This window comes from Anarrhichthys ocellatus, unplaced genomic scaffold, assembly GCF_004355925.1.
Source record: "Anarrhichthys ocellatus isolate YVR2014 unplaced genomic scaffold, GSC_Weel_1.0 scaffold115, whole genome shotgun sequence".
Lineage (NCBI taxonomy): Eukaryota > Metazoa > Chordata > Actinopteri > Perciformes > Anarhichadidae > Anarrhichthys > Anarrhichthys ocellatus.
In genome coordinates this window covers 648,521-666,660 of record NW_022280145.1, presented here as the reverse complement: position 1 = coordinate 666,660, position 18,140 = coordinate 648,521, and the positions used below count along the sequence as shown (strand labels likewise).

The window sequence follows — 18,140 nt, the reverse complement described above, 5'->3', positions numbered from 1 at the left end:
TCTGAGACTCCACTCATCCTTTATTCATCCCCATTAAAGGAGCATGAGAGTTGTTCTCTGCCTGTAGTCTAGAAAGACAAACGGCCGCAGCGCGAGTGTATCCACCTAGTCTACAAACAACTAACGGCTGTAATTGTTTTCTTGTTTATTAAATTTGGTCTCAAGCTACTTTCGAAGTGGCATTAAAAATGTGGTAAAAAAAAAACACCTTGAAATCCTCATTTGAGGGTTTTCGCAATCATCTCGAGTAGTTACTCTGGTAAACAATACCACACACACACACACACATTCACAATGGCCTCCAGCGGCGCCATTTAGCTGGCGGCGAGCCAAAATCTTTCTTACGATATAAGCCCCCAGGCTAGAGTACTTCACGTAGGGTACATACACACACACACACACACACACACACACACACACACACACACACACACAGGCCAAACAATATCAGCATCTCCCACCTTTACAACCTTGTTTCCCTGCGAGGGGGGCTGTTTGAAGCAAAAGGAGAGATAAAGAGAGGAGGACGGGAGGAGAGGAAGGAGATAAAGGTGAAGAATGGCGATGAAAATGGAGAACAGTGCTACGCCAGCGACTGCGGCGATGGGGGGGGGGGGCAGACAGGAGTGAGCATTTCTGCCCCGTTGGTGGAATTTTGTGTGTGTGTGTGTTTATGTTGTGCAGGGGCAGGTATATTGAATATCAGCGTGTCTTGTGTGGACCGTCCTCTCCGTCTCTCTTAGCCTTCACCGGACTGCACTTGCTGCATCTCGATCAGTCGAGGTAAATGCTACAACGGGTTGGAGACCCTCGTGGGAACTGAGATCACTGATGGATCTTGAATTGAGAGCTTCTTCTTGTGTTTTTATGCGTATTTAGTGTTCACGCTCGACGCGTGTCACCGGGTGCGTTTGGTGCAAAATCCTGCGTTGTGTCAGAGGTGGATGAAGAGGTCTGTACCGTCAGATGTGAGTGAGATGTGAGTCAGCTTTTTCAGATATCAACCCACCATCCCATTGTTTCACAGAGACCTCTCTCATAAATGAAAAGCGATTGTGTGTATAGGTCCAGATCAGACACTCACACACACGCACACACGCGCGCGCTCTAGCCCCGTGGATAAGGAGCATTACAGTAAAGTAGCAGGTGCCTGTCCATCGTGGGTCGATTTGATGGTAGTCTATAATCTGTAAGGCTTTGATGCCACCGCCGCGCTTATCGGCCAGGTTTGTTTGGCCAGGCTCGCGGTGCTGGTTTTAACAGGATGACAAGCACCGTGCGATTAACCTTTGGCACTTAAAAAAACAGAGCTTCATTGGCGCTTGTTTTGCGGTTGTACGTGCCCGTGCATAGGCATTTCAGTGTGGGGAGTTTGTTTTTTCCGATTGATTAATTATGTCGGCACATTACAAAAAACAATACCGTTATCATCATGAGTAATTTAGGCTCGACTCGAGGCCTTATTTTGAATCCTTTCCTGTGCGGTCTGTAACACAGGATAGCCAGTCTGTGCTGGTTACTCCGAGTTAAACACTGTGGCAGGCTGCTTCCTATACATTATACATGAGAACGCATTCATGATTTCATTTGTCTTTCTGCTATTCTTCCATCCCCCCCCCCCCCCCCCCATCACTCTGTATCCCTCACTGCCATCTTGTGTATCCACTATAGCGGTGGTATTAATCCAACTTTTGCTGGCGGATGCGGCGTGTTCCTCCGCAGCAGGCTGGAAAAGCAGCAGACAGTCGGGCTGTCGGTGGTGGCACGCACGGCTCACATGGCGCCAGCTGCTTTTATTGGACAATAACGAGAGGCTGCAACGGATGACTTACAGGGACGCCCCGCAACCTTCCATGTGGAGGGCTTTTTATTTGAACACAGGATGCTCGGTGCGCAGCGGTGCTACAGCGCATGTGAACCACCGTGTGATGTACGCTCTGGCCCTCTAATGCCTCCCACAGCAACACCTATGATGAACTGTGAGTGGGTGTTGGCCGTGTGATTGATTGCGTCTGTGCCTCATAGTGGAAGATTGCGCATGCTTCATAAGTGAAGCGCTGTGGAACATTAGTGGGAATGCATTTGTTGGTTACTTTTTATGCTTCCACGCGCTTGTGTTTGTGACTGTCTGGCTGTTTGTGACTGTGTGCTTGTGAGACACGCTCACGTAAATCCTTCATGGCGCTTCCAAAGTCCCACTTCCTGCTCTGGCAGGCTAAACTCATACAGCAGTCGTAGCTATACCTACAAAAAATGAGTGCACTGTAATTCAAAGATATCCAACAGAATGAAATCATATTAAATCCACGTAATCATGAACCAGGAAGTTTCAAAACCGCAAAATGTCAAACAAACACCGGTCTTTCACCCTAGTCAACGTTGATTTATTTGTCACATAACTTCTGTTCTTAAGTTATGCCACCGCCGTACTTATTTTAACCCAAACCACGATCTTTTCCTAAACCTGACTAAGTAGTTTTGCCCATCAGGACTGACTAACATTCACTCAGGCACAGCTACGGTAGCACTTTTGAGGTAAAGTGTCTTGCCCACAGTCGCCCATAAACCTAACTACTGTAAGGTGTTTCCTGTGAAGACTGAAGTTTATCTTGAAAAGACCTGATGCGTGTAACTAGGGGAAAATGAAGAGTAACGTCTCTTCAGATGTCAAATGAACCATTGTATGAGGACACGTTGACAGTGGACATAGTCCTGCTGATCAGTCTGCTGTGTTGGACCCATCTCATTGAAGCAGCCATAACTCATCAGTTCATGATGAGGTCGTGGGCTGAAGTGAGCCAGCTAACGAGTTAACGGTGTTAGCCGAGATTAACACTGTGGAGTAAAGCATAGATTTACACTGTTGCTTTGTGACACTGCATGTGATCAGCTGATGGTAGTGCACACGGCAAAATAAAAGCCGTGAGAATAAATGTGCGGACCGGGTCACACTTAGTCTCACCTGTAGCTCACTGGCTGTGTTTGCGCGAGTCACATTCTGTCTGGCCTAACTTCCAGTAAGTAGTCACCATCCTGTCTCCTCTGGCAGCCACTGGAAGTGTCGCGTCAGCTGTGTAATAGCCCCTTCAACTTCCTCCTGCTCCTAAGATTAAACTCATCAGCAGGAGGAGATTCTGTGGGAACACACTGCAATGGAAAACGCAGGTAGCAGAATGCGGTTACAGTTGTGCAGTGACACATGGAAGTTCAGGCTAATTATGAACTAAAGACGAGCACCACTAGTGCATGAGTTTTTCATGTTCCTCTGGAGAGACAGCCTCTCTCTCTCTCTGTGTTGGTGTCTGTGTTGGTGTCCAGCACCTGGGAGGAAGCAGCTGTAGGTGGTGATTACAGTTCAGAGACTCCAAAATAACCTCTCCTCCTCCCTTGCCTGCTCTCTCCCTCCATTCTCTCCTTCTCAGCCGCCCTCTCCCGGCCTCCTTCTCTCTGAGTCACTCCATCATCCATATAACAAACAGAAGACGTACACGATAAATACAAAAAAGAAAGACAAAAGAAAATTGCCTCCACTCTCTGCTCTTTAGTGTGCGTTCCTGTGTGTGTGTGTGTGTGTGTGTGTGTGTAGCCATGTAAATAAAGTGACTAATACACACTGCCTGGCTCATCAATATGGGGAGCGGTGGGCTCACAGATGAGCACGGGATGAATAATGTTAGCCGAGCATTGCTGCATATGACCACCCCTTCTCTCTCCACCCACCTCCAGTGTGTGTGTGTGTGTGTGTGTGTGTGTGTGTGTGTGTGTGTGTGTGTGTGTGTGCGTGTTTGCTGTGCTAAAGCTCCCATCAATCACACGCCCAGGACCTTTCAGCAAGCTACACACACACGCCAAGACACTGACACATACACACTCCCGCTGAGTTTATTAAAAGCCAGAGTGTTATCTCTGATCTGTCTGACAACAGCTGCGCACGCACACACACACACACACACACATATATACAGTATATATATATATTTATATATACAGTCGGCTCTAACAAAACCATCAACACAAGTCACACTGATGTTGGCGGCGTGACGAGAAGAGCCAGTCCTCGGACAGATCTGTCTTTCTTTTCCTCTTCCTCTCGGCTACGGAGCGCATCACCGCGGTCGAACAGGAAGGCCAGTGTTCAGGGTCACGCACCGCCCAGTGGAATTCCCCCGCCTGCACCACAGGGAGCACACGGGCCGAGAACACAGCTCCGGTTTGACCCAGTTCAGCCACCATAGTGTCAGGGAGACAAAGAGCAGGCTCCTCTTCTGTCCCCGCTGGTTTTCCTTGAGTGAATCACTGCTTCCCCACCAATTACATTTGCAGTTTTCTGACCTGCAGATTCCGATTTTCTCTCTGAGAACCTAAATTGACAGACGTAGTTTTTTCACCACCGTCCCGAAACTGTCCCAAAGTCATCTATTGTGGTTATTTGCATAAAAACACAGTTGAAATGATTAGGAATTACATGATTGTATTTTTATTATGATATGATTTGATTAAAAGAAGAACTTGTCATTAGTAGTTTTAATAATGTATTATGAGCTGCTTAGAGCTCGTGTAAAGAAGTTCTAGATCTATTTAATATTGCTGTGAAAACATCTTCAAATGATTACGTTTCAACGCATCATGACAACTCTATAAATTACGTTTGCCCAATACAAATTCTTACTGACTAGAGCTTGAATGCACCATAATGCAAGTTAAGTCACTCTGAATTCTCTGAGCGGCATGAATGAATTCAAATATGAATACGAGTATCTGATTAAGTTAGTTGTTTCTCCATACTGTCTGTGCGGCTGTGTTCCGATGTAAAACTATCGTGTGTGTGTGTGTGTGTGTGTGTGTGTGTGTGTGTGTGTGTGTGTGTAAATGTGACCCGGCTACAGCGGATCAGCTGAAAACCGATCAGTTTCGATCGGCAGCCGATCGATCGGTGCATCTCTGTGTTAGTCTGTCCTTCCTGGAAGTTGACAACCAAAAGGGATGTCATTTAATACTGGAATCACAAGCACAGGTCACTTGTTGATCAGAAAATAGACAGCCATGATTGTTGTAGCTGTAGGTTTTGCCCCTGGGACACATCTGTTTTCAGATACGTGTTTTAAGTGTTTCTGCTTGGGGATACTTGACATGAAAAAGTGGGGCGGCTCTATCCCAGAGAACATCTGGCCGCTCCCTGCTGAATGACTTCACGGTATGGGTGACATCACATGGGATAGTCCCGAGAGTCCAGTCCAACGATTGCAGTGTGCTTGGGTAATCGACGTCCCACCCTGTTGGCCCGTTCGACAAACCCCGATCGGGCCTCCATCTCTCAGCCCCGAGGAGCAGAGACCAGGCATCGGACCAGAACAGGGAAGAACAAGACCGAGCAGAGTGAGGAAATGAGAAAGTCACATCTTTATTCGGCTGGTAGTTGTGTTCGTCCAAACCATTCTCGCACAATCAATCAGGTCAGCGTTGGAGTCTGGCTGACTCACTGTCAAAAGCAACAGTTCATTTTTCCCCTGTTTACAGTGCTGCGATACACTAAGCAAGGTGATATAACAGAGTGTCCCACAGCAGCTGTGTTTGACTCACTGTAGGCCCATTACCATAGATGGCAGAGGGGAGTGAGAGATCTGCGCCCATCGATTGCCCCAGCTGGACCGTCGATACTCCCCATTCGGATTCTGACACGGCGGACTAATGGTCTCCCGAGGGCCGGTGGCAACCAGGCACACACCCACGCGCCATTCCCAGCACCTCTGGGCGTAATGGACAAACGAGGGCCCCCGTCAATACGTCAATACGTGACGGCCAGCGCTTACCTGCTGCCTCAGCACTAACGACGGCGCCGCTTGCTCGGCCTGTGATTTTTTTATCTGTCCGCCTCATGTTTCTGCAAATCATAGTTTGCGCGTTAGTCATTGCAGTCGTGGTAAAAGGAGGAGGCAACGAGCTGGGAGAGGGGCTCAGTAGATTAGTTTGACCCCCTTGTACACACTCTAGGTGAGGTTTTGCACCATGTATACACACATGTACCCTTTCTGTCTCACCTGGTTTGGCGAGATGGATTTTCGGAGGCGTCCATCCGACGGGACCGCCCGTAGTCCGCCCTCAAGGTTGTTTAACAGCAGGGTAATGGTGTGATCGGTACCGGTTGACTGCTCTTCAGCCGTAGTGGCCCTGGAGGCTGGTGTTGTGGGAAGAAGGGGCTAACCCTTCCTGATCACACGGGGAGGAAAGCCACTTTGCCTGGGAAGAAAGAAAAGGACATAAGGAGGCAGGGGGGGGGGTTGTTTCGTGGAGGACCGAGGTGACAAAAGAGCTTTTGTGGATGTAGGTTTAACTGCGTTAACCCCTTTCTCTCCCTGATTCACATGACTAACAAGAAACCACTGTGACAACTGAGCAATCGCCCCAGGGCCGTGTGTTTGATTACGCGTTGTGTGTCAGGGGTTGCCCAGGACGTTCGGGCCCTCGGCTGTCTTGTGACAGAGAGTGGTCAGCTGTTGTCAAAATGCCACAAAAAGGAGGATTTTACGAGCAAACAAAAAAAAAAAGGAAAGAGCCCTCGCTGCACTTTTGCGCGTTAGTGTCAGAATTAGTGAAGCCACAGTAGGTTGTCGACCTGGATCTTCAGCCTGGGCTTCACCGTGGTGTGCTGACCCGCTGATTGCTATAAATGGGGCAACGATTTTAAAATTAGACGTGACCAATAAAACAAAAAGGCACTTCTGGGTTATTTCTGCACTTCCACCAGTCCGTGAATGCATGTACGAGAGAGGGTGTGGGTGTGTGTGTGTGTGTGTGTACTGCCTGTTGCCCTACGGCCTGTCCCCTCACTGAGACATCTGTCAGGCAGAGCCGCGGCATCAACAACTGACCTTTACGCCAGCGCAACTGTTGTCCCGCGCTCTTTTGGTTCTACCTCGTTTCCTTCTTGTCTCATACCTTCATTTTACCGTTTGGTTTTCCTCTTTCGCCCTCGTTTCAAACCGTTCATGTCTCCTCTCCCCCAGCCTCCGTCTCCCCCCCCCTCTGCGGTCCCTCCTTTCCCTCAGTCTCTCTGACAGTTTGTGACACTCCCTCCCTGGGGCCGCCATCAGTTCAGACGAGCATCGCGTGTGACAGGCCAGCTTTGTCTTTTTAAACCATTAGCAGCTCCTCTCCTCCCACCTTCCACACCCTACCCACCACCTCCGTTTACCTTTTCTGCCCTCTTCTGTGTGTTTGCATGCGCACGTCTCTCTCTGCTGACTTTGTATTAATCTGCATAGCAAACACCGCCTCCACTCGAGTGAGGAATTGACGAGTGTAAAAACAAACAAACACGTGACTGGCGCCGGTGACGGCGATGTTCAGTCCTCCTTTAATGAACTGATGCGTTGGGCTGAATGTACAGATGCCGGTGATCAATCTGTGCAGTAAGGTATACTTAACAGGTAAGCGGGATTTAATGAGATTTTCCAGTTGGAGAATTGTTTGCCTGTGCGCCTCCCTCCCTCCCTCCCTCCCTCCCTCCTCATAGCCCAGTGTAACCCTCCCTGCTCTGTACTCCCCCACAGTAAACTGTCAAGCCTAATACAGGCAGGAATGTCCAGTCACCTGCTCCTAAAATGCAACAGCCCTGTGCTACACTAACCTAATATAGACCTGGGCCACACACAAGCAGGTTGGATAACACCGTTGTTGCTCATTGCGTATATTTAAACACACACCTCAACGTGGCCCGGCTCAGCTGTTGGGCCACAATGCTACAGCGAGGAAAGCTCAAATCTGAAATCAGTGTATAAATGAGTAGTGTTTATGACATTTTAAATGAAAGCATGCTGTGGAGTGAGCAGAACAGGCTTAAAGAAAGACTGGTAGCATTTGTAGCGTGTTAGCCGTGGCTCCCAGCAGCGCTGAGCCGTCTCACTGTATCTATGACAGAGTTGGATCAGGCTGTGAAATTGGATTCTGTCGTCTGACAACACAGAGCAGGCTTGAACAGTTTGGCCCGCCGCTTGACAAATGATTATCACACACCCCTGAGTACGTCTGCCTATTGTCCAGCACCGTAACGCGCCAGTGGATGATTCCAACACATGTGGGCTCAAACAGCGCCGGGCGGTCATATTGCTGACATTAGTTGCAGAAGTGGTTTGGAGAGAAAGGATGAGAGCTACGTGATGAAGTTTGATGCCACTGATGTAACGGACTACATTTAAATGTGGCTGAATACCTTTTGGCAGTTGCTCTAATAATACCCTCTCAGAGCCTGTGCTCAGAATGTCACAAACACAAGACACAAACTGGCAAAATCAAAGTGGAAGAAGACCATTATTATCAGTCTGTAGCTGCAGCCTGAATGGAGTCTGACAGGGACATTTCATTTTGCTTGTGACACTCCCGAAACGGGGTTTTGACGGAGGCTAATGTAACATTAGCCTGGTTTGTGTTGGGTCGCCCGTTCTGGTATCAGACAGGGTTTGCCGCTAACGAGGGGAAACAACTGTCGTGTGCCGATGCTTTCCTGTGCAGGCCGAATGTTTCTGCTGCCGTTTTGTTTCAGTGTTTGAGGTGATTTCCAGTGCATGTGTGTGAATATCAAGCCCAGCGCTCAGGTGACATAGTTTGTTATTAATCAGTAGGTCTCATAACTGATAGCATTGAGGAAGACAAAGGAGAGAAAACAGTGACAGATGAACCGTAAAAACAAAAGCATAAAAACAGAGCTTACAGAGAGAGCAGGAGGAAGCACGACTGCAGGTTTCCTGGGTTTTACCAGAATCTACAGCAGGTGTTTCCTCTCTTTTTTTTGTCTCCCCTGCTCACCCACCTTCTACATCACTGCTTTCTCAGTCACCTGCCTGCACTGTGCATAGCTGGACTGGTTCAATGGGTGGGCATTCTCTCACCACAGAACTGCTGAGTGTTGGAGAAGTGGAGCAGGCCTCTTCACTGGTGGATGAAAAGAGGGAGGGAGGGCTGGTGCAGAGATACTGTAAGTGGGTAGCAGAGGGTTTAGGCGCATGTGTTTGTTGGAGTTTTGTAGTCTTTTAGGAGTTTTTTTTGCATCAGGTGAATTGTCTTAACGGTTCGTCATGGCCCTCTGTGATAGATTTGATGGATGGATGTACCCATAGTGACCGAAAAGCCCTCTACGTGCCGAGCATGCCTTTCAACGGCTCGAACGCACACGCTCTTCACTCTCACTTAGGTGTACCGCTGTTATTGCCGTTGATGGGGATGTCTCACCTCTAACATAAACATGGCTTGGGGAGACAAGTGTAAACTTGGTGGCGGGGGCATTGCTGAGGATTGTGTGCGTGTGTGTGTGATTCCACCCTCCGGTACACTACCAGCCCACGGGCCTTATTTAGAAGAGCCGAGAGGAGCCAGATGCAGCAACTCTCTGAGGATGCCCGGTGCAACAGAATGTGTGTGTGTGTGTGTGTGTGTGTGTGTGTGGCTCATCACCGCGCTCATTAGCCCCGGAGAGAAATACCATCACCTGCCACTGTGATTCCTACCCAGAACAGCCTTTTGACCTCCCCTTGGTAGAAAACACAGCTTATTATCCAGGTATCATTGAGGCACAGCAGCACCATCAGGACTAACCGGCGCAATGAAACCACGTGGCCTACCAAGCAAAGCCCATAATAGACGCGTTTTAGTCTATTTCTCTTTTGAGACGCATTCCACAATCTCTGAGGTGCAGTTAAGTCCTTTTTATTTGCTTTTCCTAGCGCTCATTACCAACCGCCGACTTCCTTTACACATGGAAGTGTCATCATGCGGATTAAGAGAACAATAGCTGCCATTAGCATTAGTGTTATCATGGAAAGTGCTCATCAGATAGGAGATGAGTGACCCGCGGAGGCCCATTAGCTCACATGCTAAAACCTTGATCAGCGTCATTAGGAAGACAAGAGCCCATTGTCGCCAGCTCACCTCTGAAATGATTCACATGGAGAGCTCCGCTCCACAGGTTGTTGAAGTGCTTCGGAAATAATCTCAACCGCTCGCCTGTGTTGTTATTTGCTGCCTGGATCTATCAATGGAACATTTAGCAGTTTTGTGGTCGCACGCAAATCCAGAACTGCATCAAAAGTGACTAATTCTCAGGATTCCTTGGTCCTATTTTTTTTTACTAAACTAGAGCTTCTGCTTTTTGCTTCTCCCAGCCTAACTTAGAACGATGACTAAGAGTCATTGGATGTCATTTGGGGAGTTTTTGGAGCTGAATGTTGTGCTGTGTATCCATGGAGAAGCTGTCCAGGATATGACTAGTCCTAGGTGGGATTGTCCTCCTCTGGTGTGGTTGGTAGACTCTCAGGAAACAGTCTCTTGGGACCCCTAGTGCCCTCTTCGGCTAACTGACAGCACAGTTATCTCTCTTAACTTCTGGAGCCAGCTAGTCTTTGCCTGATGCAAACGGCCTAGCTTGCAGGTCTTGAGGCGGCCTGCGAAACAAGCCAACCATGAAACAAAAATCCCCAATTCTTTTGTTTTGTTATAGGCACTCGAGCTGACCTTCCTGACTCTGTGGGAGGAAGGCTGTTGTTTTAACAAAACCGGCAGCGTTTACCTCAGCGCTGAATGAGGCACCTCACCTTGAGACGGCATACTTGAGGTTTTGAATGGCACGGCTTTGTTTTACTTTGGTTTGAGCTGTTTTTTTTCTCTTTCTTTTTTGTAGTGGTTGGCTTCCCTGAGAAAGAAACAAATGGCATTGCAGAGCCGCAATGGCAGACTCTGTGACGACAGGGTTCTGTAGTCCTCGAGGATGTCTGTGGTTGTTTGAGCTCTGAATGAGATAAGTGGCGTACCTCAAAGAAAAGGGAAGACTGCAAAAGCCAAGGCTAAATATAGAGACAGAAGAGAGGTACAAGGGGCAGACAAAAACTGTGGCTGCAGCTTATGCTGAGTCAATGTGTCTAATCACAACCAGGACTACAGCAGACCTCAGGATATGTCAGTCGGTTGGCTGAAATTAGCAGCAGGGAGAGCGCACATCCTTTGATCTGTCTCTTTAAGACGGGGGAAAGTGTTTTGGTTGAGCATTCCAGACATACCTCCCACACATTCTGGTCGGCCTGCGCGTAAGACGTATAGGTTTACAGATGTCCTTACAGATGATAGATCAAGATAAAGCTCACTCCGGACGGTAATGTGTTTGTTCACAGGCTGTATGTGTTGCTCTGTGTCCTCGTCCAAAGCCAGTCACTCACACCTCGAAGGCCTCCGAGATAGCTCACTCCCACAGAGGTTGAGATACTGCCATTCCTATCTGGTGCGCCCCAGTGTATGAAAGCACAAACCAAGCCATCTGCTGTTGTACAAACACGACTCTGCAGTGATTTTTGAGTTCCCAATGTCTCCTTATTCATCAATCAGGCCGGGATCAAAAGAGTACGGGCCTAAAATCAGTGCCAGCGAGTTTACATAATTACAAATCTACAAAATGAACCCATGTCAAGGAGACATATGGCGCTTGATATCCTGCGCCGACGGATCAACGGCGATATGTCCGCCAAGGTGATCCCCTCAGATGGGGTAACATTTTGGGAGTAACCCACCCAGTCACCCATTCCTTTGCCAGTAATTGATACAGCCTGGCAGGTATCATAACAACACAGCCCCCTTTCCTCCGGGCCAGCACATTGAAGTGTGGCTGAAATGGGCTGTCTGGCTGTGTCTCCCAATGGACTCTGGGAACTCTGCAAAGGGGTGACGAGTGACGGTCAGGGTGGAGAGATTCAAGCAGCTTTGGCTTCAGTCATTAACTGAGCAGTCACTTGGGCACTACTGTAGCAGGCTACAAAAGAGCAAATTAGGTACTTTCATTTCACAACAGCTCGTATAAGTTGGATGCTTTGGGTCTTCCGAGGTAAAGGCCTGTAATCAAGCGTGTTACGCTGAAGCTTGTTTGCCTCGCATTGATTTTGCCCTATTACCCAGATCCATCCAGTGTTTGTGAGTGGGAGGGCACTGCAAAGGGGTTAACAAAAAGCCAGGCTTTTATTTTCCCAGGTGTTCAACACACTGCAGCCTCAGGAAGAGAGCAAACTTTTAGAAGTAAGCTCTTCACCTCCTCCACCGACCAGTGCTCTCTCTCAGCCGCGTAGGAGTCGTCCTCCTGTTGTGCTCTAGCATGTTAGCGCTAATGAGGCCAGCTGTCCAAACGCTCAGCCGGTCAGCCAGAAGGGACCGCAGCCTTTGCTGGTGCTAGGTGTTACATCTCCTGTCGGAGCACACATTCTTGTCGCAACACCGCCAACCATTTGGCACAGGAAGACCGCTCTCTGTCCACCTCCCCCACCTGGACCACTCGCCCATCCTTCACTCTTTCTGTACTTTGCAGCTCCCTGCTTTTATTGTCCCGCTTGGCCGTGGCCGCCTCCCCTTCTGCACACACCAGCACATTGATTCTCTCCCTCTCCAGCTTTATAGTTGATTATTTTTCTCTCGACACACCGCAGGCGGAGAGTGTCGTCGTTGCAATCGCTGACCTCAGCTCCACACCTGAGTGGCTCTTGCCCTAAACAGCCTCTCAGACTCGTCCTGAAGCGCCTTTCTGTTTCAGAAGTGCTGCACCCTGTTCGGGCTGCTGAATGGACAATACATTACCTGGCAGAGTCTCTCTGGCGGAGAAGAGAGAGGTAGGGGATATGAGGCAGACAAGGGAGAGGGGGGGGACTAGTTTATGCAGTCTCACAATACTATATGAATCCAATTAATTATCAGTGTATTTGAATGGGAGTGCTCCCAGGTCTTCAATTGTTCTATTGGCTAGCCTGGACAGCAATCCAGCTACAAAGGATGTGCCTCACCCCTGAATATTTCTTTTGAGATACCACAATGTGGTGACGGTCCCATCATATTAAAGGGGGGAAAAAAGATATTGCGGAGTGAGGGACGAGGAAAGAGGTTGAGAATGAAATAGCTCTCCTGATGAGCCCTGATAGGATTTCGCAGCTGCGGCACAGCGGTGTTGACCCTGCGAACGACTCACCAAATAACAGACCTCCGCCTCCTCCTCCGCCACCTTTCATCCCTCCACCCCCGCACCTCCTTCCTCCTTCCCCGATCCCTGCACGTCTACCGAGTTTGCGTGAGCGCCGACCGGTTGTAGTGACCTGTAGCGGTGCGGAGAGAAAGGGAGAGACCTCACTGAAACAATCTTCATTGATTGAAACTGAGGCTCATGATTCTCCCAGATACGCCTCCTCCCGTCAACAAGAAGAAGAAGAAAAAAAACACTTCAGAAAGAAGTGGGCGGGTGGGGTTGGGGTGAGTGAAGAAAAATATTCAGCTTTGTACTGCCAGCGTATTCAGCGAGTGAGTGCAAGTGTGTGTGTGTGCGCGTGCGCGCGCGCGCATTGTGTATGATGTGAGATAAAGTAGCTGGAGAGGTAGTTTCAGTGCTGCAGCCCGGGCCCTCTGCTGACTGGGCTGCTCTCACTGGAGAATTGATTTGGCCTCCGAGAGGATCTGTAGCTCCCTCAGTGGAACAGAGGGATGGAGGAGGAGGAGGGGGGGGGTTAGAAATGGAAGGAGAGTGGGCGGAAGTAACACAGGTGGAATTGAGAGGTGGAAGGAACTGGGTGGAAAATGAAAAGAAGACACGGGAACATGCACACTCGCGCACATCTGAGGCAGACAGTCGGTCAGGGAGATTTACTCCCCGTAATAACCCTCTCTGCGGAGCCTGCTGTCTCTGTTGTCTCCTGGCTCCTTCAGCCCATAACACAACCCGACCAGGTCACACCGACTCCCACACACAGGCTCTCTCACACACACACACACACACACACACACACCACCACTTCAGCCTGCAATCTAATGATCTCACACGCTGGTGCTGCATGTGTTGTCTGCAAGTGCCAATGTTCTGTTTTTTTGTGCGACACGGACTGTTGTTCTCGGAGCTTGTCGTCAGTCACTCTGGATTCACATCTTTCTCGAATGTTCCGTACTTACTTCATTGAGGCAACCGAATCATCAAGCTGCGGTGTTTTTTAACGGCCCTCCCTCCACTCTGTTAGTGCCCAAGCTGTTTTATTCTCTCCTGCTTTAACAACCCACTTCCCCCCCCCATGGGGATCCTTTAAAGTTTCATCTCATTTATTGCAGTTAGGCCGTGGTCTGTTTAATTGGTGTTTCCAGCCCTTTACCCCCCTCCTTCAACCATTCCCTTTGATAGTTCTGACATTTAAATGACGGTACATATATTTAACCTCTCCGACTCTTGGCCTTTCACATTCAGTGGTCACAATCAAGAAGCCCATACGGCACGCCTCCCGTTATCTTTATCAAGGATGAAAACACTAAATGCTCGCCTTACAAGACTAATTAAAAAAAAAAAGATAGACCCGTCATCCTAACCTCTGTCCCCCATGTCTCCCCGTGCAGTGACTAACTACAGCAATGCGGTGGAGGCGGGCTCGGACTCGGATGACGAGGACAAGCTGCACATTGCGGAGGAGGAAGGAAGCCTGGCGGACGGGGCCGACTGCGACAGCACCCCGCCGGACGACAAGCACCCCAGGGAGCGCTGCTGGGACGGAGGTGAGACCAGACGCACCTACTTGCGGGATGCATTGTTATTATCTCTCTCTCTCTCTCACTCACACACACACACACACACATGCAGCAAAACTCTAGCTCTTATTTTCAGGTTTTAAAATCATATCTAATATCACGCCAGTGGGGGAGAACAGCGCTTGAGTCACTGTTTGTTTCTGTATAAAGACAAATAACTTTTTAAGATGCGTACATTCCCGGTGTCTCCTCTCGCTGTCTGTGCTGCCACCGTTTGGCTGGCAAAGTGTCTCTGAAAGAGGATAAGAGCATCAGTGTCAAATGAACTGTGTCAAGCAGCCTCTTTATTTACTGTTACGACATTGATTGTTTGAGCGCCGCTGCCTCGTTTTGACCTCGGCTGACGCGAGCCACGCTAAGATAAGAAGTGCCCCGCTGACGTCGGCGCACAGTCAAGTGCCAGGCTTTTGTCTCATTGTGAAAACGCAGAGTGCGAGGAAACAGGTACTACACGCGGTGGGTTCCCAACTAAGGCAGGAAGCGCGATATCAAGCAGAGACAATGCCAACACATGGAGAGACCTTCAAGCACAGAAAATAGCCCCGCGAGCAGGAGAGCGGGCGGAGAGCTTTACGGCACTGGTGGGCATTGGAGGGGGCCGCCGTGAACTTCTTTTTACCTCGAACCGCGTGTAAGTGACATCAGAGCCACAGGAAGGGCTGACGTCACATGCCCCCCCCCTCAAAAACAACAATTGCAGGTGCTGAAGGATGTCGGTGCTCCAACCTGGGCCCAAGGCCTCCACACTGCTCTCCTGACCTCATACTGCACATCTGTGTGTGTGTGTGTGTGTGTGTGTGTGTGTCTGAGAGACGCTGTTAGTTCAGGGCCCGCGCCAAGTACTGTATGTGCAACACTTGTGACAGCTCCGTATGAAATGTAATTAGATATACAGCCACATGGATATTTATTTTAGGGTGTTGCTCTCTTTTGCAGATCTTGGCTGGATTGTTCATGGGTGAGCAATGTGTGAGCTGGAGGGGGAGGGGTTTGATTTAGCAAGAGGTCGAGGTAGCGAAAATGTCCAGCGACCCAACACTTTCAGTTAAGGGAGGGTTTTTTTTTCTTTTTGAATTCCTCTCCAGCGAGTTTCAGCTCAGTCAGTTTCAGTTTCAGCGAGGTTTCGGTTGCTCTCGACCACAGACCTGTGCACGGTGTAGCCACCTATTCCCCGGGCTGCGCCGTCGTATTTGTCACTGCTCTCCAGCCGTACCTAAAGGGAAAGTTGGAGGAAGAATAATGTCATTGGTTTTGGCCGGGGTTCGCGCACATTAAACACTTCAAAAGCATGAGTTACACTGAAACACCTCAGTGAGCTGGCTGCGCTCCAGACTTATGCCTGATCAGGCGTATTTTTTTTTGGCCTTCACTCATGAGCACACACACACACACACACCTCTCTTTCTCACTGTCTGTAGTCTGTAGCCCTCATATCATACATCTAGCAGCATCTTTCTTGTCACTCTGAATTGGACTGACGAGACACGGGGAACAAACACACACATCTCTCCTCCCGTCATCCCTCCCTCTGTTGGTTTCACTCCTGAGAACAGAGAAGTCTCCGGGCCCAGCCTTGAATAGTGACCGCCAACCGCTAATCTTCTCCTCGGCATAGCCCAGCTTGCTTCAAATAAAAAAAAAAACCTTGACACCCCTTCTCCTGAGACTGCCGCGCTCCAAAACCAAACCGGTGGTTTTTCAGCGCTTTTGCCATCTCCCCTCCCCTCCCTGCTCCGTTCTCTCTCACTGGTTTCCTCTTGTTCTGAATCATTCCTCTTGATTACATGGCATCATAGGCTCCCTGCTCACTGTCATTACTCATTCACTCCTAAATGATAATGTAGTGCTGGAGCAGCCAAGTGTTGGTGCAGTAAACTGCAGCCTGTTTTCCTCTTAAGAACAGGCCGAGTAACTCCGGAGGGATTGGAAAGGTAGAGAGAGTGTTAAACCTGGGAGGGCTTCTCCTTTATACCTGACAAGCTGGAGAGCATGATTACAGCTGGTTCTCAGTTGAGCGTGTTTGGCGGGCACTCGTGCTCTGCTGCATTATTCTATTCTATGAGAGCCTTGCGAAGTTGCAAGGCACAATGACACTTACATTTTCCTCACCGTTTCACTCCTGACATGCCGTGATGATATATGATGTCCCTTAGAATCAAATCCTTTTTGGATGACTTGTTTCATCGGGGCCCTCTCTGGACCCAGGGGAACACCTACATTCCTGTGTGCCTTATGTCACTGTGTGATGTTAAAACTGAGCCACCCTTCTGGACAAGAAAGGAAGAATCATCCAGAGAGCTGGGGGAGATTGTCCAGCGGAGACACGAAGCACAAATACTTGATTGCACGAAGCCAAGGATAAGCAAGTCCTTGTAGATTTTGTAAAAACCTCACATGTAGTCTCTGACTTCTCTCCTGTTGATGGGAGATAAAGGGCAACATCTCCACTAACAGCTGTGGCGTATTCTGAGCTGTTTGCGCGAAGCCTTATCGCTGGTGCGTCTCTCCCATCCGAGATAGAACCCACGAACGGGGCCTGCATGCACAACCACAGGAAGCGGTGGGGGGCAAAGGTCGGCCGGGGCAGGAAATGCAACATGGGATGCCGTTGTATCACGTTGCAGAGATGTGGGCAGAGAGTGATGAGAAAGGAGTGAGGGAAAGAGAAGAGGAGAGAGTGGGTGGTCTGGTGATTTTGTTGGAAGTGGTACTATAGTTAGGTAACTCTGTAAAATAAAGAAAGAAAAATAAAGACTTTTTCTCTTTGTTTCTTTTACATCAGAGCTGCAACAGAGTGTCCTGCCGCTGCCTCACAGGGCTTTCGTTGCGGGGTTTTTTTAAAACCGATTTTCCACTTGTGCAGTGGTGCGTGCACATCCCTGCGTCAGCACATAAATGGCCTGTGTGATGTTTCATGTCAGGGGAGCAGCCTGATAACACGGAGCCGCCTCAGCGAGGCTATGAACCTCTCTGGCCTCACTCTGTACTCAACAAAGAGCAGAGAGAGACACACACACACACACACACACAAGAAGGGAAATCAACAGCTTATCATACCTTTGCACTGCAGACCCCCAACCGGGACTCTACTTCACAAGCATGCTCAACATTCAGTAGCCTAGAGGTGTGTTTGGATGCTGCCTTTGAGCAGTGGAGGGAAGCTAAACACAGTTAGATCAGCACTTTCCCACATGTAACAATGTTTGACAATGTCTAGTCAACTAGAAGTGTGAAAAATATGAAGGCAATTCATTAAGGGGGCTACATTTGAAATTGAAGCATTTTTTACTACCGCGGCTAGCAGCTAACAGCACCGGTGCTGACAAAGCTACCAGTGTTTACCTGAAGAGGGAACCGTAGGGCGCCACGCTTCTACAAGACAGCGTTATCAGCTGTAACTGTTAGAGCCCATTCAGAGTGGCGGCCATGTGCACGCTCACACCACTAGTGCACTAAAAGCATGCACGGCCTGTTATGTCAACAACAACAAAGCACAGAGAAGCTCATATTACAACACACAGAGAGAGAGAGAGAGAGAGAGAGAGAGAGAGAGAGAGAGAGAGAGA

The 18,140-nt window shown here is 49.1% G+C and overlaps 1 protein-coding gene across 1 annotated transcript in view; it reads left to right on the top strand.

Moving 5' to 3' along the window:
* Positions 1-18,140, top strand: part of zeb1b (zinc finger E-box binding homeobox 1b) — a 47,561-nt gene that overhangs the window by 18,165 nt on the left and 11,256 nt on the right. Inside the window, exon 2 of the mRNA XM_031876755.1 lies at positions 14,386-14,541. Coding sequence (XP_031732615.1) covers positions 14,386-14,541 — 156 coding nt within the window. The remainder of the gene's footprint in view (positions 1-14,385; positions 14,542-18,140) is intronic.